This window comes from Passer domesticus, chromosome Z (genome assembly GCF_036417665.1).
Source record: "Passer domesticus isolate bPasDom1 chromosome Z, bPasDom1.hap1, whole genome shotgun sequence".
Lineage (NCBI taxonomy): Eukaryota > Metazoa > Chordata > Aves > Passeriformes > Passeridae > Passer > Passer domesticus.
In genome coordinates this window covers 70,850,386-70,874,022 of record NC_087512.1, presented here as the reverse complement: position 1 = coordinate 70,874,022, position 23,637 = coordinate 70,850,386, and the positions used below count along the sequence as shown (strand labels likewise).

Below are 23,637 nucleotides of genomic sequence, written 5' to 3'. Positions count from 1 at the left end.
CTCCCGAGTGCAAAAATATCCAATGGTCTGGATACATGAGACACAAAACACCAAAAGAAAAAACTCCATTTGCAAAACACACAGTACATATGCAAATATATTTAAAAACAACAAAAAAACCTTATTGCTTTGTTCAGATTTTGACATAGGTTACCTTAAAATTACTCAAAGTCATTTGAGAATTTCTGTAGAAATCACTGACTGCTTTTCAGCAGAGATCTGCTTAAACCAGAAATTGAAATGATGCTGGAATTCAAACTGTATCACTTTTTATGAACTAAACAACATTTTCCTGGTCTAAGAAGAGTAATCCCCATAAAATGCATTTCCAGGCTCTTGTTTTGGGCTCCTTTTCTCTTGTTTGGTTTACACAAAACTTTGAAATACTCTGTGGATAGCTTTATGAAATCAAAATGCCCAAACAGTCCTCTAACAAACTTTTAGAATTACAGACTAGCAATATTCTATCTTCTTTGACTTAAAAGTGCATACACATTCAAAAGTTTTATACATTTCCTAGACATCTTTTTAACAGACAGAAACCCTATCAGACATTTTTGTTTTCAAGGGGAAAAAGAAAGTAGTTAAATTCACAGTTTGAATAAGTGTTCCAAGGAAAGCCTACTACATTTTTTCTTCTGGGAAATCAAACCACGACGATCTGTTGACAAGTCTCTTTGGCAGCCTCAGTATCAATGGCTCTCTCTCTGGACACTCTAGGAAGGAAGTCCTGGGGGAAGGCAGTTGACTGGAAGGCGCTGCTGGTGCTTCCGGAACATAACTGGTTACAGTTTCTGTGTGAGGGGTGTTACTGCTGGTATTCACTGTGATAACACTCTGATCAGCTGCTGTTTCTTGAAGTTTGACATCAGCATTTCTATCTCCATTATCTAAGTTTTCTCCTGTGGCAGGGATACTATACTTTTTGTCTACTCCTCCAGTTTCCTCACATCCTGCCGTGCTCAGAAAAGATGGAGACTCATTTTCCCTCTCATTTATTTGAGTTGTGCCTGTCCATGTAATACTGCTGTCCCATTCGGTACCTTCTGGTTCCTTGCTACTATCACTATCAATTGTAATCACCACTGGAGAAGAATGTACTGAGTTACTCGTGTGATGTTTCCGGTGTTTCTTCTTATGCTTTTTCTTTTTCTTTTTAAGATGCCTCGTTGTGTCTGTTGCTTTTCCTTCATAGACTATCTCCACACTTGGACTCCTCATTTTCTTCTTCCTTTTCTTACGCTTTGTCTCACTGCTTGCACGATTGTCTGACAGGCTATCTTCATTTTTGCAGCAGTCACCAAATTTTGATGAAGTTTTCTTGGACTCATTTTCTCTTTCTAGATTTGTGCTTTCCATGAATGCATTCTCCAAGTGGCGAGTTTTGTACTTCCTTTTTCCACCAGGCTTTTCACTTTTCATTCTGTCAGCTCCTCCAGAAGGAGTCCTTGATCTGTTGCTTGACCGACTCCTTGATCTGCATCTTTCATAACAGTAATAGTGTCTCTCATGGAGTCCCCTCTGGCTATGCAGATCTGTCCTCTCAATAAATGATCGTATCCTGTATTCTGGACTAGCAGATTGCCGCGAATAAAGAGTGTTAGACCGGGTCCGCCTTCTACTGGAGGATTCATAGCTGTCTCCAAAGACCTTTCGACTACAGAAAGCAGAACCCCACTGGTGTCTACTTTGATAACTGTCTCTTACATAATAGCGATCACTGTCTCTACTTCTTGATCTCCTTTTACTGTGGCCTTTGCTGCGAGAACGTGATCTGCTCACTTCTCTGGATGGAGTGCTCTCACCACTTAGAGAGCCCCTCTGGCTTTTCAGAGAGGCTTTGGTGTCATGAGCCCTTGATCTTCTGCTGCTTCTTTTGCTCCTATGTTTGCTACTATCTCTGCTTTTCGATCGTCTCCGTTTAAGTTGGCTTTTGCTATGGTGCTCCCTTCTAGACCGATGGCCATGATTGCCTCGACTGTCCCGGGAACACGACTGTGGGCTTCCAGACTTTCCCTTTTTAGACAATCTGTGATTCCAAGGAGAGCATGCTGTGTCACTCCCTGGAGAGGGGCTCCAACTCAAGTCCTGTAGAGGCAGATCTTTTCTTTTACATTTGTTCTTCTCATCCTCTTTTGATTCCATCTTCTCGACTGCAGGAGATAAGCAGCTTCTACAGCTTCCGACATCCTCCCTATATGATGGGGAATGTGGTGAGAAGCTCCTGCTTGGTTCACTGTCACTCCAGCTGTGACACTGGACTGGTCGCTGTTTCTTGACATCTTCTCTTTTCTCTTCTTTGACGGACTCCTCAGAGTCAGAGGACAGCTCAACCACTTCTGGTGTCCTCTCCGCTAAGGGCTTAACGTACCCGACAATGACACAATTGTCTGAGGAAGAGCCACTGTCGTTTGAGTCCGCATTAGCCTGTAACTCCGTCTGCAGCTTGGCTCTTCGGCTCCCTGAGGCAGAGTCTTCATCAGAACTTTCCGATGACTCCAGAGGAGAAGCTATGGTTGCACGAACCTCTTCCGAAATGGAATAGGAAGGCCCTGGAGTTTCATCATCCCACGGGGCCTGACCAAGACCAGCTACAGACAAACTACTATCTGGCCCTTGCGGGTACGCCACATCTGGAGATATTGTAATAATGGATGAGTCTGACTGGCTTCCTTCCTCATAGGATGGTGCAGGACAGTCATAATTGGCGTGTTGATCGTACGCTTCTAGGTTAAAAGGACAACGAGCAAAACTGATGAACTCGTGCAGGAAGTGCTCTGTCCGATTCAGCAAAAACGGCTTTAAATCGTCAGCAAAGGCCTGACTTTCCAGATCGTATCTAGTCACGTTACTCATGATGATGTGCTGCACAATATTGATCAGAGACCCGTGGGCACCAAACAGGACTGTAAGTTCTCGCTTCAACCAAGGAACCAAGCGGTGAAGGCAAGCGGGGTTGCGGCGGAAGAACTCCGCCGAAATCTCTCGGTATCGGCCGCCGTCCTGAATGCTGCGGATGCGCACGCCGGTGCGGTACAGAGCCCTGCGGAAGGTGATCATGTCCTCCTCCTGAATCTGCCGCAGAGATCTGCCCTCTGCGCTAGCCTTTCTCCTGGAGGCCAGCCTCCTGAGCATCTGCTGAATCTCTCTGTGTCTGTGTCGCGTCGGCTCGCTCGACAGCCCTTCAAACAACATCCCGTTATCCGGAGGGGACGGCATCCTCCGGGAAGGGGAACCGCGCGTGCGGCGTTCCCTCGTTAAGGTAGTGCGATAACGAAACCTCCGGCCATCGGGGCTGGCAAAAGAGCTTGTTTCTAAAGGGCTGAGTATGTACTCCTTGAAGTCATCTTCAGCACGAATCGTATGGAAAATGGAAAAAAAGGGTTGCTTGCAGAGCGGGCATTCTGCTTTGTTTTTTGACCATTCTTGGACGCAGCGGAAGCAGAACCTATGCAAGCAGCGATCTAGATATGCGACGTTGTCAAATCTGTCCAGGCAGATGGGGCATTTGGAGTCGGGAGACGCATCTGTTGGCAGCTTGCTGGTGCTGGCTTTTGGCGAAAAATTGCTGTTTTCTGCAAACTCCTTATCTGACGTCATGTTCTAGAAAAGACAAAAGATCATTGCTGTCACAGAGAGGTAAAAATCTTACACTCTAGATGAAGAAACCCATAACAATTGCTTTTACAGTTGCAAAACTCAGCAGTGGCTCTGACAGAATGCTGGACATAGAGGCAGCATGAACTAACTACTTTGTCTGACTTCTCTTCACAGTGAGATATAGCTCTTCAGTGCTGCAAGTTTTACATGGCACTCAAATCATGCTGGCATAGATGAAGGTAACAGGCAGGCCTGTCTTCTTTCCCACTCTTAAATAACTCCTTTGATGTGGTCAGTAAATTTATGATTTACATGGTATCTTCCAAAACATAGCTTAAAAATCTAGCATTTATATATAAAAAGTATGAGAACAGTTAGTTCTGTACTTTAAAACAAACCAGCCAAAAGAAGTAATTGCACTTGAACTATGTTATCACCTTCCAAGTTCTGCTGGACCTGTTCTGTTCCTGCACAGTCTGCCCCTCTTTGTTGGGCATTCATGCTGGACCACACACAGCTTGTTGGACAAGACAATCTCCAGGGATGTGCTCCTGCCAAAATAAGTATTTTTTTCAAGACTGAAGCAGAAACAACCAGCTGTCATGCTGAAGTACACACTGCCTTTTATCTAGTCAGGTTGTCATGCTGTTTGCCTGACATAGTAAATTTTCTTCACAGTGACTGGTCTGGGGCTGAGCTTTGAATTTGTGTTGAACACAGTGTTGATAATACAAAGATATTTTTGTTATTGCTGAGCAGGGCTTGCAAAGAACTTTTTGTACTTCTGTGCTGGTGAGGAAGTTGGTGGGGCATGCAAGGTTGGGAGGAGACACAGCTGGGACAGGTGACCCAAAGTGACCAAAGGGATTTCCAGACCATGTGACACCCTCAATATATAACATGGGGAAAAGAAGGAGGAAAGGTGAGACATTAGGAGTGATGATGATTGTCTGCTCAAATCACCACCACACATGATAGGGCCCTGCTCTCCTGGAGATGGCTGAGCATCTGCATGCCCATCGGAAGCAGTGAATTAATTCCTTGTTTTGCTTTGGTTGTGTGCAAGGCTTTTGGTGTCCTTATCTAACTGTCTTAATCTCAACTGACAAGTTTTTCAGCTTTTACTCTTTTGACTGCCTCCCTGATCTCAGGGAGTGTGGGAGTGGCTACCTGGTGCTGGGCAGCTGGCTGCGGTGAAATCATGAGATGTGAAACATGGTCAACATAAAATCAATCTACTTAAAAGTTGATTTAAGTTTTGGCGTTACCCTAAGGCATTACAATCCAGCGGAAATAAGTTACCACGCTACTTCAAAATCCATTAGCCCGTGTTTTGCAGCCTGCCTGGCAGCAGGCCTTTCCCGCAGGCAGGGCACCGGGAGATGGGGCAGCAGCAGCGCTGGGGCGCCAGGGGCGCAGCCCAGGCTCAAAGAAGTGTCCGCGCTCCCGCGGGTGTGAGCAAGCCCCGGCCCCGGCCCCGGCCCCGGCCGCCCCCGCCCGCTCTCCGCGCGCCCCTCGCCACCCTCGCCTCGGCAGCCGCCAGCCCAGCCAGCGCCCCGGAGGGGACCGGCGCTCCGCCCGCCCCCAGGCCCGCACTCACCGCCGCCGGGCCCTCGCTTCCCGTGCGGGCCAGGGCCGCGGCCGCCTTCAGCCTGTGGCGCGTCCGGCTGCGCCCGGGGCCGGGAGGCTCCCGCCGCTCCTCCCCTGGCGGGCGGCGGCGGCGGGCACCCTCCGCCAGGCGCCGGGACGGGTCCGCCATCGGCGGCGGCGTTGCCACGGGAACAGCCGCCCGCGGGCGCGGAGCTGAGCCGGGATCCGCCGGGACCGAGGCCGGAGCCGTCTCCGTCACATCCGCGCCCCGCGCAGTGACGCCATTCCGGGGGCGGAGGCTGGGGAGGGGCCGGGCCGGGCCGGGACGGGATGGCGCCGGCGGGCGGTGGCTCCGGCGGGCTCCGCCGCCTGCTGCGTGCCCGCGGGGCTGGCGGTGCTGAGCAGCCCCGGGGAGCAGCTCGGGGCGGCGGCGGCGGCCCCTGGGCAGTAGAAGCGAGGGGAGTGGCGGCGGTTTGTTCCGCAGGTGGTGGCTGGCGCGGTGGTGCGCAGCTGGGCCTTCCGCGGCCCCCTGCGGCCGCTGGCGTGCCGCATCCCGACCCAGGGCTGCCCTAGGCAGTGGCAGAGCCGCCTGCGGGAGCTTGGCACTGTCTCCGAGAGTGCAGAGGAATCCACGGAAGGCTGGAGAAGCCGTGTGATTGGTTGGGCAAGTAAAACATAAAGAGCACGTAGGAAAGAGGAGATAGACAAAGCATAAGCCGTTATGAGGAAACAGAAAAATAACTGTCCTTACTGATTTTTACAAGTACTTACTTGCAGTAGTGTGCAAAGGACGTGGACAAGGCCAGCTGTGCAGACTGCCGCAGTACCTGCATGTATTACTACCGGGACTGGTGTAAAACGCGAGCACAGCCAGCCCTGTCCCTTTTCTTGTCCACAGTCAGTATGGACTAAAGTTTGCAAAAGCACACGGGCACTCACAGAAGCCCAGAGTACCAGCACAGCCCTTCTGTTCATGTGATAAACCTGCCCCATATCCTGAGCCGTTTCACTCATTCCCACGCACCAGATGGTCCTGCTTCTTGCTCAAGAGCAAATGCGTGCTGTGGCACTTCCCAACAGGTACTCCAGTCCTAAAGATCTCCCCAGGTGGCAGCACCAGCCTATCCTTCATGATGTGCCTGGACCCAGAGCCTGCTTCTCACAAGGTAGCTCACCTTAAAGTTTGCTCAGGAGTTACGTCCCTGCTCCCAGTAATTTTCCCTGGTGTTCAGGGCAGATACAACCTCTCTTGTGTCCACAGCAGGCAGCATCAGGCATGTAGGCTGTGACCTGCAGTCCTGCTTTGTGTGTGGGTGCCAAGACTCACTCATTTTTCTTGCCTCAGTTCCCAGCAGGTGCACCTGGGGCACACGTACCCATCCTCCCCCAGTGACTGGAGCTGCACTGGCACCTGCACCCTTTGCTGGCATCAGGACCATTATCCACTCCCATTGCTCGCATAATAGGAGGGATTTGTATCTCAAACAAATACAGAGTACAGAGACAGTTGTACTCTGTCAACTTGGTAAATCCTGTGTGCATGTGTCAGCTCTTAGGCAAGGTGGGACTCACTTGGACAGCTCATCTCTGGGTCATGCAAATATAAGGGTATACTTGAAAGGCATCCCAGGCTCTTCACAGGGGTTTATAACTTCTGAGCTGAAAAGAAGCAATTCTAGAAGTAAAATGGATCTGGATTGAGGTGCTGGTTTTCTACACAGCTGTGAAGGGCAGCACTCATATGACTCCTCTGCCACTGACCTAACAGACTGGCAGCACATCGTCCCACATTCCTCTTGAAGCTGGGGAACAATCTTTTCTTTGTGAGCCTGGCCCTCCTTCCTCTGCCATCAGGGCCTCTGGAGTCCCTTGGTCAGCAGCAGGAATTTTCCCTGCCAGCAGCTCTGTGGGAATGAGAGTGTGGAGACATGCTCATGTCTTCCTGAGCAGCAGCCACAGCACTGGCAGTGCCCACTCTGTTGACAGTGGGATCTGCAGTCCCTGAGCAGGGACAACTCCCAGCCCTCTTTCTAGTGTGCCCTGGCACCTCGGACAATGCTCACTCAGACACAGCATCAACAGCTGCTGTGGGAAAGGAGGTCATCAGAAGGTTCAGATTGTTCAATTCCTGAGTTTGTTCATCATCTCCCATCTCAGCTACATCACCCTGTAAATAGACCTATAGCAATGCTTCTCCAAAGGCTTCTGTGCTGATGGACTCTGCCTCTCTGCTGGCTTTCTCTGAGCCAAAGCTGACTGGCTGGATCATTCTTCACTGTCCTCACAAGAGCTGTCCATACACACTGTCCACAGAAGAGCTCAGCTTCAGTGTGCCCTTGTCCTCACTGTGGTGTTGAAGCCTTCACCAGCTTTCCCTGACTAGCTGGGAATCTCCAGCAGACACCAAGAGCAGGACTTAGAAATAGTCTCTGACCACTGGCCTGCCCCAGGCTGGGTCCTCTTTAGTTTTATCGTCTCAGCCTTTGCTTTAGGTCCCACCAGTGGTGTGCACCTGCAGCTACACATGGGCAGGTACCGGTCAGTTCAGGGTTGTAGCCTGCTCTTCTACAAACATTCCAAGAATCACTTTGCAGCCAGCTTAAGGGAAATCTCTCTTTTGGATTTGTTCCTTCTGGCCAGCGAGTCTTTGTGATCACGTCGAGATGCTTTACTTCAGAGTTGCCAGGAGATGGCAAAATACTCCCCGGCATCCCCTCCAAGCTGGCTTGCCTGCACCGCGGGCTGGAGCCGTGCAGGACTATGGGGAAGCAGCAACAGCAGCTGAATTTCTCTCCCTTCATCTTAGCCTGCTGCTCGGTGTGCATACTTGGGGATGCTTCTCTAAAAATCTCCGGAGGACCAAGACCTGTCCATTTTCTCATGTCCCTGAAGTCCAAGGCAGAGCCTATGACTGCTCACAAGAGAGATGAAACACTTGCTAATGTCCCTGCTGATGACAACGACCTTGCACAGTGACAGCAAGCTAGGGCAGAAGGAGACCTTTCTCTTTTTATGACATGGCTTAGCTAACTGAGAAACCCATGTAATGTTTCTGTGTATATTAAAAGAACTAAGAGCCTCGCTCAAGAGCTTTTACTTCTCTAGCCTGTCTTGACTATTCCCTGTATCCTTTCTCCTGTACTGCTGTCACAGCTCAACGCTAGAGTAAATGTCAAGGATCCTAGAAACATCTCCAGTTCCACATCCTGATGGTGACCTGAAGTTATGTCAGCATGATGGCAGAAGCAAGAAGCCACTTTTACCTCCCCCATAAGACAGAAGTGGGATTAAAGGCCCCACAGAGATTTAGAAAATACCTCCTTCTAGTCTAGTGGGAAGGTGCTGGTTTTTGCTTGGGTAGGGCTAATTTTCTTCACACTATCAGACTGTGAGTTGAATTTGTGCTGAAAACAGGGCTGATAACATAGGGATGGGTTTTTTTCCTGCTGAACAAAGGCCTTTGCTACTCCTCACCCACGCCACCAGTGAGGAGGCTGAGGATGTACAAGGAATTGTGAGGGAACACAGCTGGAACATCTGACCCCAAATGACCCAAGGGATATCCCTATCCCATATCATATGGTGCCATGCTTAGCATATAAAACTGGGGGAAGAAGAAGAAATGGGAGGAAGTCCAGAGGCCTGGCATTTGTCTTCCCAAGTCATCCTTACATAGGATGGGGCCCTGCTCTCCTGGAGATGGCTGAACACCTGGCTGCCTATGGAAAGCAATGAATCAACTCCTTGTTTTGCTTTGCTTTTGTGTCTGACTTTTACTTTCCCTATTAAACTGTCCTTGTGTCAACCCATGAGTTTTTTCACTTTTACCATTCCAGTTCTCTTCCTCATCCCACCACAGAGATGTGAGCAGGTAGTTATGGGGTGTTTAGTTGCTGGCTGGTTTAAACCATGACAGTCCTTCTTTGGACCCAATGTGGGGCTCAAGAAACTCAGATTATGGTGGACTAGATTGGAATGTGCTAGATGAAACTCTCAGCTGTTATGGCTGTTAAATTAATAATCAGCAGGCTCCAGTGCTTGCCCCAAGGGGTCACTTGCCTGATGCTGTATTGCAATCCAGTGCTTGTTGGTGGCTGCTTGCTGTAGCTTCTTGTTTCGCTCTGCTGTGCTTATCTCACTCTGCTGTGCCTGGGAACATTTTGATAACAGCCATGATGTGCGTGGGCTGGCAGGTGGCCAGAGCATTGCAGCTGTCACTGGACAGGTTGGAATTCCAGCATGAACTTGAAGCAAAGGGACTGTGACCTGTGAATGAGTCCCCAGTACAGGGGAAGAGTGTGAGAAGTCCTTTCCCTGAAGAAGAAGGAGAGGCAGGACGTGGGCCAGGTGATGAAGCAGAGATTCCCCTGCAGCCCATGGTGAAGCCATGGTCAGGCAGGCATGCATCCCATGCATCCCATGGAGGTCCATGGTGAACCCTGTGGTTGGCATAGCAGCAACCCCTGTTTCTAGCCAGACTAGAAGCAGGTGAGGAGTTCATTACGCTCTTAAACCCTTCAGTCTGGCACAAAATGGGCAGGGGTGGAAATAGTAATGGAATGTCTTTAAATTGTTGTAACCCATTATTTGAGTTTCGCTTACAGGAATTACTATACCAATGGAGCCACATGAACCAATGGAGGACAAGTTTTACAATAAACAGTGCAAATGCAGTAGTGACCACCTGAGCTGGCTGTAGGCCACAATGCTACAGCACATCACCTCTCCTCTCCTATCCTGTCCTGAGTGACCAGCAGAACAGACCGAGACCCAGCCTATGGGCTCTGAAATGAATTCAGCTGACATTCTATGGACATATGTTAACATTTGGTGGGCTTTTGCACAGGAATGATATCTGTGTATTATATCAAAGGATGGAGAGGGAATAGGGGGTGTCAGTGAGATTCTATTAAATCATGTAGGACTACAGCATGACATAAATTGTATGAAGTAAGGAGTAGAGAATGTACTGGGTTTCGCTGGGGTAGTTTCCTTCACAGTGGCTAGTATGGGGCTGTGTTTTGGATTTGCACTTACAACAATGATAATATACGACAGTTTCTGAGCAGGGTTTCCACAGAACCTAGGCCTTTGCTGCTCCTCACCCACACCACCAGGGAGGAGACTGGGAGTACAGAAGGAGTTGGGAGAAGACAGGACATTGTCAGCACAGCTGGCCTCAGTGGACTCAAGGGATGTCCCACATCCTGTGCTATCATGCTCAATATATAAAGCTGGGTGAAGAAGAAGGAATCAAGGGGGAGGGTATTTGTCTTCTGAAGTTACTGTTATGCATGATGGAACCCTGCTTTCTTGGAGATGGCTGAACACCTGCCTGCCTCTGGGAAGTGGTGAAATCCAGTAGTGAAGGAAGGTTTTGTTTTGCTTGTATGTGTGTCTTTTGCTTTACCTATTAAGCTGTTATTATATCAGCCCATAAGGTTTTTCACTTCTACTCTTCTGATCTTCTCCCTGATCCTGCTGGAGAAGGAGTGAGCATGCAGCTGCATAGTAGTTAGTTGCCTGCTGGGTTTAAACTACACCTTTAAAACCTAAGTTTTAAAGCCAGTTATCTCATTTTTTTAATACACTGATCTACCTCTCTCTGAAAAAGCTGTCTCTGAAGCTGTTCACTGACAGTGTTATATATTCCACCTCTCCTTCTTTTTAAATCTCTCTGTTCAGCCTCTGCTTGTGTGCTTGCTCATAGAAGTCCAGAAGCATATAGAAACCCCCTCAACCTTCTTCTGGGATTTAATAATAAGGGCTTTTTCTCAGTATCCACCATCTTCTTACCTAAGAAGATGCAGTTCAGAACAGAAAGCATGTTTCCTGTCACATTCAAAATGATGCAGCAAATAACTCTGTTTAGGCAGCATTAACCATTCAGATGACACCACCAGAGATGGCTAAAGGAATATATACATAATGCTGATGAGATCTCCCTCAGATCTTCTTTTTCTTTTTCATCCTCTTTAATAAAGCACAGCTTATATATCAGAGTAAGACTGATTTATTAGCCTTGAAGTGGTTTGTTTGTTTAGATTTCAGGGGGGTTGTTTGGAAAAATTGTGATCAGCATGCTTTTGATTAGCATATCTAAGAGGACTTTCATTTAATGAAATGATTAGTTGATTCACCCAGGTATGCAGCCACACTAACAGCTGCTTTAATAGAGACAAAAGATTCTCCTTCAAATACAATCTTATCTCATTAACATGAAGCAGTACCCATGGATACATGTTAATTATAAGGTTGATAAGAATATGTAAGGACAGCTAAACCTGGTGCCAGTAAAAGTTATGGAACAGATTTTCTTGAGTGTGCTCCCATGGCATGTGCAGGACAAGCAGGGGATCAGGCCCAGTCTTACTTGATCAGCCTGATTTCCTTCTATGACCAGGTGACCCATCTAGAGCATGAGGGAAAGGCTGTGGATGTGTCTGCCTGGACTTCAGCAAGGCCTTTGACACCATCTCCCACAGCGTTCTCCTGGAGTGCTAGCAGCCCACAGCTTGGCATCTTCACTGGGTTAAAGACTGTCTGGATGGCAGGGTCCAGAGAGTGGTGGTCAACGATGCTGCATCCAGCTGGTGGCTGCTGACCAGTGGTGTTTCGCAGGGATCTGTGTTGGGTGATCATGATCTGGGTGAGGGGATCAGTCACTTTGCAAACGACACCAAGTTCATCTGCTGGAGGGCCGGAGGGCTCTGCAGAAGGATTTGGACAGCCTGGATTGACTGGCCAAGGCCAATTGTATGAGGTTAAACAAGGCCATGTGCCAGGCCCTGCATTTGGGGCACAACAACCCCATGCAGAACTGCAGGCTGGGGAGGGAGGGCTGGAAATCAGCCCAGAGGTGAAGGACCTGGGAGTGCTGGTTGACAGCAGCTGAACATGAGACAGCCATGTGTCCATGGTGGACAAGAAGGCCAGTGGCATCCTGGCCCGTACCAGCAATGGTGTGGCCAGCAGGACCAGGACAGTGACCATGCCCCTGCACTTGATGAATCCACTGCTCAATTCCTGTGTCCAGTTCTGGGCCACTTGCTACAAGAAATGCACTAAGGTGCTGAAGTGTGTCCAGAGAAGGGCAATAGAGATGTAAGTTCTATAGGACAGGCTGAGGGAGCAGGGGTTTTTAGCCTGCAGAAAAGCAGTCTCAGGGGTGTCCTTGTTATTCTCTACAGCTACCTGAAAGTGGGGATCAGCCTGTTTTCCCAGGCTTCTACTGACAGGAAGAGAGGACATAGCCTCAAGTTGTGCCAGGGGAGGTCCACGTTGGATGTCAGGATGGATTTCTGTACTGAAAGGATGGTCAGATATTAGAACAAGCTGCCCAGGGAAGCAGTGGTGTCACCATACTTGGAAGTTTTCAAGAAGATCGAAGTAATGGTCTAAATGCCAGGGTGTGATTGATCAAAGGTTGTGTTTGATGATCTTGAAGGTCTTTTCCAGCCATGATGATTCTGTTTACTGTTGTAGCTGAATTATTTAAGGAAGTCTATTGAAAATGAGGAAAAACAAGAAACGAAGTCATTAGTCAGGCCACTCTGGGCTAAATACAGCTTAAATCACTTTAATATATCATGATAATCAATTTCTCTCAAGTTATGCCACCCAGAAAGCTTGAACATAATTGCTTCATTCCTGCATTACATGCTGTTTGAAAATGGAGGAATTGTGCAATTTCAAACTAGAGCCTTCTGCCTCTTTAAAAATAATTATATATATTCACATACATAATAAAAATGTTATGTATTTGTTATCCTCTTTATTATTTATGCACTAACATCTGTAACCTAAAGGCTATATACATACAGATTTTTGTCAACAAATGCAAGTTCGTGGTGAACAGAAACTATGCAAAGTTTTAAAATCCCAAGATGACCAGATGAAATATGCATATAAAACCTAAACACAGCACTTCAGACTACTTCAGAAAAGTAGCTCACTGGTCACCACAGACCAAGAAGCAAAAGCTACAGCTTCTATGGGGAAAGAGTAAAAAAAGATGTATTTGTGGTATGAGACAGAGAAGGATAAGGGAGAGAGACACACACTCCCGAAAGCAAGATTTGGCACTGAGCCCAAAGGACATATCAGGAGGTGATGTGTCATGAGACCCTGTTTAATGACACTGCAAAAGCTTTGTCATTAGAAAAACTGAACAGACCTGGAATTGGGTTTTCTGCCTTGTTGTGCTGCCAGATATCTTGTAAGAGTTTGGACAGATGGGTTTCATTTCCCTATCTGCAAACACAGTGAGTTTTCTTCGTGCATTGCCACTTCAGATCTCCTCTGCTGTTTGCTGCTGTCTTCCATCTCTCATCTCGTGCTGTGACCACTCCAAACGATCCTCTGTTTCCAAAGAGAAGTCAGTACTACAGGACCTTGACTCGGCGACAGAGGCACAGCAAAGCTATGTTAACACACCCAAGAAGCATCCAAGAAGCAGAAGCGCACGAAGCCTTTGGAAGCTAGACGGCAGTGTTGGCACACGCTCCCAGCCACAGGCAAACTGCTGCTCGGGATTTGCGCACTGGGATCGGACTGTGGAAACTCCCTTTACGGGAATCGGGTTTCTACCTGCCTTTTTTGTCATCTGAATAAAAAATGGTTTAGCGTCTCTGAAACTTCATCCTCAAAAACAGCAAACACAAAAGGGGTGCTCAGGGCATAGTGCAGAGCAACAGCCAAATAGGCTCAAATGAAGTTCCCAAAGCAGAAAGAATACACCATTTTCCTTAATAACAAAAGGTGTTTTCTCCCTTTAATTCAAATTTCGGCATGTCAGTAGAGGTCCAATTGAACAGTGGCATACCACTAAATGAGCTTGTCACTAAGAGGAAGTTACAGTTTTTGAAATGGGTCTTTCCATTCAAACGAAAGAGAGGTGGAGAGCTCTGCCACAAACAGTGGAAGAGACAAATGGTTAAAAAGATAAAGACCTTCAAAGACCGTATGTTGCCCCAAGCAGCCGTTAATTGATTTTGCTGTAGTTCAGTGAGTCTGGCTTGCTTTTAACGGCTCATTTGGCAAGCTGCTGCTGCAACGATTTCTAATAATAATAATGTCATAATAATCTTTTGACTGGGTACAGATGTGTGGCTATTCAGGATTGCTCTAAAAGTGATTTCTGGACTTGGTGGGATGGGAAAATGTAGACAGTAAGTTCCTTTAGTTCCTTCCTCTGTGGCACACATCACACTTAAGAACAGAAGGACAACAGTCACTCTAAGGAAGAGGAAAAGGCATTTTCCTCCTCTTATTTTAAAATAATTGCAGCAGCTAAGAGCACAACATGGCCAGCAGATAAAGACAGCATTTACTTTGTTCACACTACGTGTGTTACTGTCATTAAGACAACATATTTTTACTCAAACTATTTTTTGGTAGAGTGGTTTTGATAGTTCTCCATTGCAAATGATATAAATTATATTTTGACTCTATCCTGGCAGTGATTCAATTAGCAAAGTAATCAAAATTACTAAAATGATGAATTATACTTGAGACTGTATATTGGTTTTTATCATGAACCAAAAGCTCCATTCTAGCATTAGAGCATAAAAGGGAAAAAAAATTAAAGCCAAGCAAGTGAAATAATTTGCTGGTTATGCAGCTTGACAATCATGTCTTATGTGTTTTCATCAGCTGTAGTCATCCTACTGTCACTCCACATTGCTACAAAGGCTCTCAAGTGCAAGAAAACACACTCTGAGTTCTCTGTTGTCATTTTTCAGATATAACTGTGGATGGACAACACATTTTGCAGCAGGTAAAAGTGCCTATTGCAAGAAAGAAAAAATTTGTAGCACACTGTCCATTTCAGTTTCTTCCCCTTTTCCTTTCTTTAGAAGACTAAATCCAAAATCCGTACAAATCACTCACCTGACTTGGGGCAAATAATCCCGTCAAAGTAAATAAAAGCAATTTAAAAAATCATACTCCGTGTAAACATCTGGAGTAGGCTTCAGATCCATGTCAGACATGAAGCTCCCCACGACTGTGACAGCTGTTCCCAGTGATTTCAAGGTGACTATTCATGTACAAAAGTATGTGCTGGACTTCCATGTTCAGGACCTGAAGCCAATTAATTCAGTTTTAGCTACACACGAGCACCAAACGAAATTCCTTCAGGGTTGCTATTCATTAATTACCATTTCTGTGTCACCGTGCGTGTGTGGCACCTTCTAAACTATAAATTCACATACCTGAAAGGGACCAATTTAATTTTTATTTATGCCTCAACACTTGTTATACATGAGATGAAAAATTACTGTAAGGACTGTACAGGTGTTGGGAGCCCTGTCCCGGGGAGCCTTTGCCTGGCGGCCGATCAGGGCAGAGAAAGCTCCCGCGGTCAGCCTGCGAGTGACCCCCACTCGCAGGCGGGGCAGATGCCCGGGTGCCTGGCAAAAAATGCCTGGGAAGTCGGGCCGTGGGAGGAGCCTTAGCACATCAAAGCAATGAACTGCGACCAGACCAATGCCATTTTGCTGTGCGCTTCTTGGAGGGATCAGGGGCTCGCCCGGAGGGTCAGCTTGGCCCTCCTCCCCCGTCGGCTCTCCCTCCCTGCGCTCCCGCCTCCCTGTCCGCCCCCGTCCTGCGGGCTCCGCCGCTTTCCGAGGCAGCCCGTGCCGCGACATCCCGGCGCTCCGGCGCTTCCCTGACGGGGCGGACGCCGCCCGCACCCGGCCCGCGGGGGCACCGCCGCCCGTCCCGCACTGCCCGCGGCCCCGGCCCGCAGCCGCCCTTCGCCGACGCCGCAGACGCGCACGCTGCTGCCGCCGCTCGGGAACCGCGCCCGGCCGCTGCCAGAGCTGCGCGGGCTTGCAGCAGGTAAAAGCGCCTATTGCAAGAAAGAAAAAATTTGTAGCACACTGTCCATTTCAGTTTCTTCCCCTTTTCCTTTCTTCAGAAGACTAAATCCAAAATCCGTACAAATTACTCACCTGACTTGGTGACCGCTCACACCGCTCACAGCGCTCACCGCTCACACCGCTCACACCACTCACACCGCTCACACCGCACACACCGCTCTCCGTGCACTGCTCCATCTGCTGAACTGACGCTGACCGGCAGCGATCTGTCCCTGTCTGCTACTTCTCTCTCCGTCTCTCTTTTCCCCTTCCTGCTCTCCTTTCTATCCTACTTCGGTAGGAAGAGTTACCCATCTTTATTAATAAACAGTTCTTAGATATGATATTGCTGCATTTGTGCTTTATTTTTGTCCGAGAAATCTATTAATAAGAATCTTCCTCAACTCGCCTTTTACAGCAGGACAGGACACATGGGTTTACATAAAGGCAGTTTAATAGGGAAAGTAAAAGTCAGACACAAAAGCAAAGCAAATCAAGGAATTCATTAATTGCTTCCCATGGGCAGCCAGGTGTTCAGCCATCTCCAGGAGACCAGGGCCCCATCCTATGTAAGGATGACTTGGGAAGACAAATGCCATGCCTCTGGACTTCCTCCCCTTTCTTCTTCTTCCCCCAGTTTTATATGCTAAGCATGGCATCACAAGGTATGGGATAGGGATATCCCTGGGGTCATTTGGGGTCAGATGTCCCAGCAGTATTCCCTCACAATTTCTTGTGCCTTTCTCCTTCCCTCAGCCTCCTCACTGGGGGGATGGGTGAGGAGCAGCAAAGGCCTTTGCTCTGTGTGAGCCCTTCTCAGCAGTAACAAAAATATTCTTGTTTTATCAACCCTGTGTTCATCACAAATCCAACACCCAGCTCTATACTGCCACTGTGAAGAAAGCCAGCACTACCCAAGCCAAAACCGTGACACATTTTCTCCTTGTTCTTATACGCCTGCATAAACGATGACCAAGTTTTGCACATAACCTGAAGCCTTTTTAGAGGTTGCCTCACCTGATCTGAAGTGCTGTCTGACTGTGGTGTGTCTCTCTATGGATATGTCTGTGGTTCAAGGAGTGCTGCAAAGCTAGGCCTGCTATCCTCCCCACACAGCACCCTCCCAGCACAGGCTGCACCCTGGGTCTTTCTCTGCCAAGGAGAACGACCGTAAGGAGCGGACGCTGCATTACCCAGGCTCTGGCATCAGGCACAAAAGGTGGCTGGTGTCCAAAGGAGTATCTGAGGGTTTAGTTTTGGATTATGGGATGCTCAGCCAGAGCTTGATTGGCTTTTTACCTTGTGTCAGATAGGGAATCCCTGTGGGGAGCAGACAGTGGAGCCAGTGTTTCTGTCTGGGCCTAGGGTATGAGCATATTAAATTGCCATTTTCAGGATGAGCTCCTGACTCTCGCAATAGCTGCAGAGACCAGTGAAGATGCAGCTACCCTTCTTCTTTTCCTCAGCTTTCCCACTCTCCTGTCTCAGTTTTCTTCATCACCCTGTCCCTTTCTCCTTCCTCCTTAGTGTCTGCATGACACTGATCCATATGGCTTTAACAGAATATCATTAACCTGCAGCACTACAGAATGCTGGTGCTTTCTTAAAAACCTGCACTTTCTATTTTTACAGTCTCTGAAGTACAGGCACCTCAGACCAAGCTGAGGCGCTGACCTGCTCCTATGTACTCATCTTGGCTGCTATATCCCTGCACCGGTTTTGTTCTGCTGGTACTTCAGGGGTGGCTTGGACTCCAGGTTGTGTCTCTTCAGACTGTGGGCCCATTATGAATTTGTACAATATCACATCTAAAGGAGTAAATGTGCACTTTCAATTTTCAGATATGGGTATGCAAATGAGGATGCCTTTGAAACTTGAAGAAGAGAATGGGGGTTTGCTCTGTTTCTATATTTCAAATTCTCTTCTTGTCCCACCCTCATCTATTTTTTCTCCTGCTTTCACAAGTGCTGCAAGAAATGAAGTAACTTGCCTTTAAAACACAACAAATATGATGTGGCACAGAACAAGTGTTCTTATGCTCTCCTTCCACCACGCTGTAACTTCAACTTGTTCACATGGCTTTTTAAGCAAGCAAATTATAATAGTTTTATCATATGAAAAATAAGGACTCTTCATTTTTGTATCACTCAATCTAGGTTGCATTTTCCTTATTTAGTGGATGGATAAGCAAATATTTGCTGTATTTATTTCATGTGGTTGCTTTCTGCTAAATGATTATATTATCTCTTTATGTAGTACTATGCCATGTAAATTTTGATGGAGGGGATATAGATTTTTACATTGCAGGCTGTTTGCAAACCTTCTCAGCCTGTTTTGCTGGCAGCCAGTTTAAAGACATGTCCATGGTAAAGGGAGACGTGATTATATTTGGAAACTGCCTGTCTGTGAGTATCAAGACAAGTTATTTTACCTCAGAATTAAAGCAAATCTTAAAACTGTGGAATCCAGATGGCCACCTAAATTCCAAACTCCAGGAATGCTAAAATTGAATAAATTAAAAAATCAAACTTTTGAACCTTCTTAAATCACCAAATTTCATCTTAAAAGGCTTCTCAAATATCTAAAGCTCAAAGCATGTACCTTTTTGGTTTTGGAGCAGTTTTTAACTTTTAAACTCTGAAACAGAGGAACATAAGGCATAGTACAAGATTTTGACATTTTATATACTCTCCAGTGAAAGTTGCTTATATAACTTAAATGTGCAGTTCATGCCTTGCAGCATCAGCCTGACTCTGAGAACTTGCTGTGGTTACAGAACAAGCTAGCTCCCAAAACCAGGCTGTTCCATATTGGCTGTTTAGATGTCTAAAATATATTTAATTACCAAGAAAAAAAAAATAACAAGAAAATTAATTAAATGGGCAAGTGGCTGCTTACCTGGGAATACTCTGTGCTTGCAGAGAGCTGCAGTTTGAGTAGGACCTCATAATTTTTTGCAATTTATTTCTTTCATGACCTGACCATTTATAGGCAAGCACAAAAAGGACTTTTTTTTTCCTTTTCCAGCTGCAACAAACTGATGTGGCATACACATGTATCCCTTCTGCATACAAGGAGCAGAGGAGGGAGCCCCAGAAGCCTTTCTGTGCACAGGGCTCAGCTGTCATGAAAACAAGACAGGATGTGAATTACCTTTGTCATTCTTTCCCTTTTGGTCTCTACTCGACCTGGCTCGTCCTCTTTATAAGAAGCTGCTGTTACAGTTGGGTGTCACTTCAGTCCTTGTTCACAAGTGCTGGCTGGTTTTTTTTGAGATGTAAGGAAAGACACTTTTGGGGTATCTGACTAAGGCTTCTAGTAAAACCACTGTGCCCTTAGTATTTCTGTACAAACATCCAGGTAAATTTTTCAGTGCAGGATTCTGCCACTGTCTTACACCAGTTCCTGCAGTCCTGGATTGGAATGCTTTTTCTGATTGCATTTCACCAGGGAAAGGATGGGTTGTCTTCATAGTGTTCACACCTGCCATGCATCTCTTTTTTCAAGATTCCCTGTTTCTACACTCAGTGTTGTGTGCTCTGAATACATTGCAGTGAAGGACCAGAAGCTGCCCAGGATCACAAAGCACCACCTTTGTAAGTTCTGAAATGCTTACCAAAGGGTGTTACAGGGATTCTTGCAAGTACTGTCCTTCTAGCATCCTTCTCTGAGGAGGGTGGAGTCACTTCTGCTTTTATTGCTCTTCTTTTGAGGCATTAGGTTTAGTCATGGTGTGGATAGGACGGAAGCTTAGACATTGTGACTTAAGAGGACAATGTGCATGAAATCCTTGGAAGGTTATAAGTTCTGTATAGTGTCCTATTAGTGAGTGTGGAAGGTTTTCAGTGCTATCATTGCCTATCTGTAAAAGCATGTGATATAATTTCTTCCCTTTATCAGGATTGTTGGTTTTGCTTTTTCCTGCACATCTTGTTTTTGCACATGGCTTCTGCTTCCAATGTACCCTGCATCTGCTTTAGACAACCTCTGCTTGCAGTTCAAAACTGCCTGCAGTCTTGAGCAGAGCCAAAAGCAAAGCACATCCTGGCCACAGAGCAATATTGCCACGTGGACCATCTTTGAAATAACAACCTTGGTTTCTCACTTTGCCTAACAGCTTCTGTTTCAGGCCCTTTTGACCCAGTTTTCACATAGCTCAAGAACTCATTGCTTGCTTTGCTTTGTGTCTGCAATATGGCTCACTCTGTTCAGAGATTTCCACTTGACCTTTGCAGTTTAACTTGCTTTTTTGCCATCAGCCAGCCAAAGGGCAGGCGTTGAATATGTTTAAGGCGTCATGTTGCTGATGTGGGCACTGTTTGGCCAGTGGATGTGCAGCCCTGCAAGAGCATGAGGAATGATGGGAGGATGTAGAGCTTGCTGGTAGAAGGCAGTGCATTTCAGAGCTTGAAGGCTTTGCATGGAAGAGCCTGTGCCTGGGAATACTAATTATTCCATGTTCACAAATAAAAGTCTGCAGATCATACTGAATTTCATTCCATCTTCCCTTCCAATTGTTACCCAGAGAACTCCTCAAGAGGAGAAGGAAGTTTTGCAAATATTCAGTCCCTTTAGTAAGTGACTGCATGGTATACTTGGTCTTCTTGATTATGATACTGGTTTAGACTGTATATTTAGACTCCTTTATGTCCAGGAGACTGTGTTTTTGCTTAGACAATAATAATTAATTTTCTTTTAAAACAAATTTTATTTTTTTGCCTTAGAACATGATTATTTTATAAAGTAAAATGGCTCACTAGATTGTGAGACTGGGTGGCTTAAAGAAGTGGTTGTGGAAGCTAAACCTTTGCTTTCTGATTTTCTGACTCAATTCCCATTCACATATCAGTGAGCAATGCTGCCATCTAACAGCTGCCTGCAGGTCACATCACGATGAGATGGTTGCTTAAGACCAGTCCTTAAGACTACAAGGAACTAAAATAAAGAAAAAAAAAAAAAAAAAAAGAGAAAGACACTCAAATCTCTATTGCAAGTTGGGACCCTGTGGGCACCTTTTGGCTAAGAGCCAAGAACTGAGACAGGAGATGCGTACAGAGCATCTGCTTGGAAAAACTCCTTATCTCAGTGAATAAACTCAGCCTGTGCTTCACAGGTCAGGATGTGACTCATGCTCCAAGGTGCTTTGCAGCAGGGATGAACTCACTGGCCAAATGGTAGTCGTGAAATGTGGGAGGTACTAGGTGCTTTCTGTTAGCTGAGAGATTGCAGAAAACAGCAATTTTTCGCCAAAAGCCAGCACCAGCAAGCTGCCAACAGATGCGTCTCCCGACTCCAAATGCCCCATCTGCCTGGACAGATTTGACAACGTCGCATATCTAGATCGCTGCTTGCATAGGTTCTGCTTCCGCTGCGTCCAAGAATGGTCAAAAAACAAAGCAGAATGCCCGCTCTGCAAGCAACCCTTTTTTTCCATTTTCCATACGATTCGTGCTGAAGATGACTTCAAGGAGTACATACTCAGCCCTTTAGAAACAAGCTCTTTTGCCAGCCCCGATGGCCGGAGGTTTCGTTATCGCACTACCTTAACGAGGGAACGCCGCACGCGCGGTTCCCCTTCCCGGAGGATGCCGTCCCCTCCGGATAACGGGATGTTGTTTGAAGGGCTGTCGAGCGAGCCGACGCGACACAGACACAGAGAGATTCAGCAGATGCTCAGGAGGCTGGCCTCCAGGAGAAAGGCTAGCGCAGAGGGCAGATCTCTGCGGCAGATTCAGGAGGAGGACATGATCACCTTCCGCAGGGCTCTGTACCGCACCGGCGTGCGCATCCGCAGCATTCAGGACGGCGGCCGATACCGAGAGATTTCGGCGGAGTTCTTCCGCCGCAACCCCGCTTGCCTTCACCGCTTGGTTCCTTGGTTGAAGCGAGAACTTACAGTCCTGTTTGGTGCCCACGGGTCTCTGATCAATATTGTGCAGCACATCATCATGAGTAACGTGACTAGATACGATCTGGAAAGTCAGGCCTTTGCTGACGATTTAAAGCCGTTTTTGCTGAATCGGACAGAGCACTTCCTGCACGAGTTCATCAGTTTTGCTCGTTGTCCTTTTAACCTAGAAGCGTACGATCAACACGCCAATTATGACTGTCCTGCACCATCCTATGAGGAAGGAAGCCAGTCAGACTCATCCATTATTACAATATCTCCAGATGTGGCGTACCCGCAAGGGCCAGATAGTAGTTTGTCTGTAGCTGGTCTTGGTCAGGCCCCGTGGGATGATGAAACTCCAGGGCCTTCCTATTCCATTTCGGAAGAGGTTCGTGCAACCATAGCTTCTCCTCTGGAGTCATCGGAAAGTTCTGATGAAGACTCTGCCTCAGGGAGCCGAAGAGCCAAGCTGCAGACGGAGTTACAGGCTAATGCGGACTCAAATGACAGTGGCTCTTCCTCAGACAATTGCGTCATTGTCGGGTACGTTAAGCCCTTAGCGGAGAGGACACCAGAAGTGGTTGAGCTGTCCTCTGACTCTGAGGAGTCCGTCAAAGAAGAGAAAAGAGAAGATGTCAAGAAACAGCGACCAGTCCAGTGTCACAGCTGGAGTGACAGTGAACCAAGCAGGAGCTTCTCACCACATTCCCCATCATATAGGGAGGATGTAGGAGGTAGCAGAAGGTAAATACAGTGCCATTAAAAGACCATGTGAGCTTGTCTTTAGCACTTAACTTTATAGCTTGCTTGTCATCAGAATATTGCCAATTTCATATCTTGATTTCACGTTACTAAAAAATTGCATGTGCCTGCCAGGAGATAATAAGATTAGAATGACTGGGCTGGGCAATACAGGAAAAAAATATTCAGAAATGCCTGAATTCCAGGAAACAGAAACTCTTCTGTGAAAATGTCTTTTCAATCAATTGTAATCACAGCTGTCCACTGATAACCTCAGGGCTGGGATGAGACATTAGATTAATACCATCAAGTGTGCTGGACTTCACAGCCAGACTGATTTAATGAGTTGCCTCGAAAGGTGTTATAACGGATGTGAGTTAATCTCCTCACTGCACGACTGGATCTCATTGTTCCAAATCAAGTTTCCTAGTCTGGCAGACAGTGCATCTTGGAACATCTGCTTAGCATGAAGGGCTAAGCCATTGGAAAACATCTTTTCTACAGGCAGAGGTAGAAAATGCTGCTTAAATACAATTTTATTAATTCTTTGATTCATGAGGACAATAGGGGATACTGCCCAGTGTTCAAAACAAACACAACCAAAGTTTTTTACAGTATTGATCTTCTCTGCAGAGCAGAAAACCACATGAAGTTTGCCTATTTTCTCACTCCTGTGTCCTCACACATTTTATTTAGATACATACTTCACATGCCAGCTTTCCTTAATGAATGGTCAGTGGGAAATGCAGTTCACTCCCAGATAAGCATTCCTGACATTTTCTTATGTTAGCTCTGTCCTGACACAGGAAAAGCCAACATGGAACTTCTTGTGTGCACCGGAGAATTTGGGAGTGTTGTGATCCTGAGTCAGTGTTGGGAAAGAGAGGTATAAGATGAGACTTAAAAGCTAACAATATGCCTTTGTGTTCAACTTCCAGTCCTCCTGTAGCATTG

General features: G+C 46.8%; 2 protein-coding genes across 4 annotated transcripts; one reads left to right on the top strand and one right to left on the bottom strand.

Moving 5' to 3' along the window:
• Positions 1-68: 68 nt before the first annotated feature.
• TOPORS (TOP1 binding arginine/serine rich protein, E3 ubiquitin ligase) lies at positions 69-5,445 on the bottom strand. Of its 3 annotated transcripts, none has more exons than XM_064403209.1 (3): positions 5,201-5,326; positions 4,038-4,151; positions 69-3,603 (listed from the first exon to the last, which is right to left on the bottom strand). In XM_064403209.1, the coding sequence occupies exons 2-3, from the start codon at positions 4,095-4,097 to the stop codon at positions 625-627; spliced, it is 3,039 nt and encodes a 1,012-aa protein (XP_064259279.1). In that variant the 5' UTR covers positions 4,098-4,151; positions 5,201-5,326; the 3' UTR covers positions 69-624. The 3 variants fall into 3 exon arrangements, with proteins under 3 accessions (XP_064259279.1, XP_064259280.1, XP_064259278.1); XM_064403210.1 differs by lacking the exon at positions 5,201-5,326 and adding an exon at positions 4,869-4,887; XM_064403208.1 differs by lacking the exon at positions 4,038-4,151 and having other exon boundaries at positions 5,201-5,445.
• Positions 5,446-16,704: 11,259 nt separating this feature from the next.
• Positions 16,705-22,995, top strand: LOC135291259 (E3 ubiquitin-protein ligase Topors-like). The gene is made up of 2 exons (XM_064405293.1): positions 16,705-16,717; positions 21,273-22,995. Exons 1-2 carry the CDS (start codon positions 16,705-16,707, stop codon positions 22,688-22,690), a joined length of 1,431 nt encoding a protein of 476 aa, XP_064261363.1. The 3' UTR covers positions 22,691-22,995.
• The last annotated feature ends 642 nt before the right edge of the window (positions 22,996-23,637 follow it).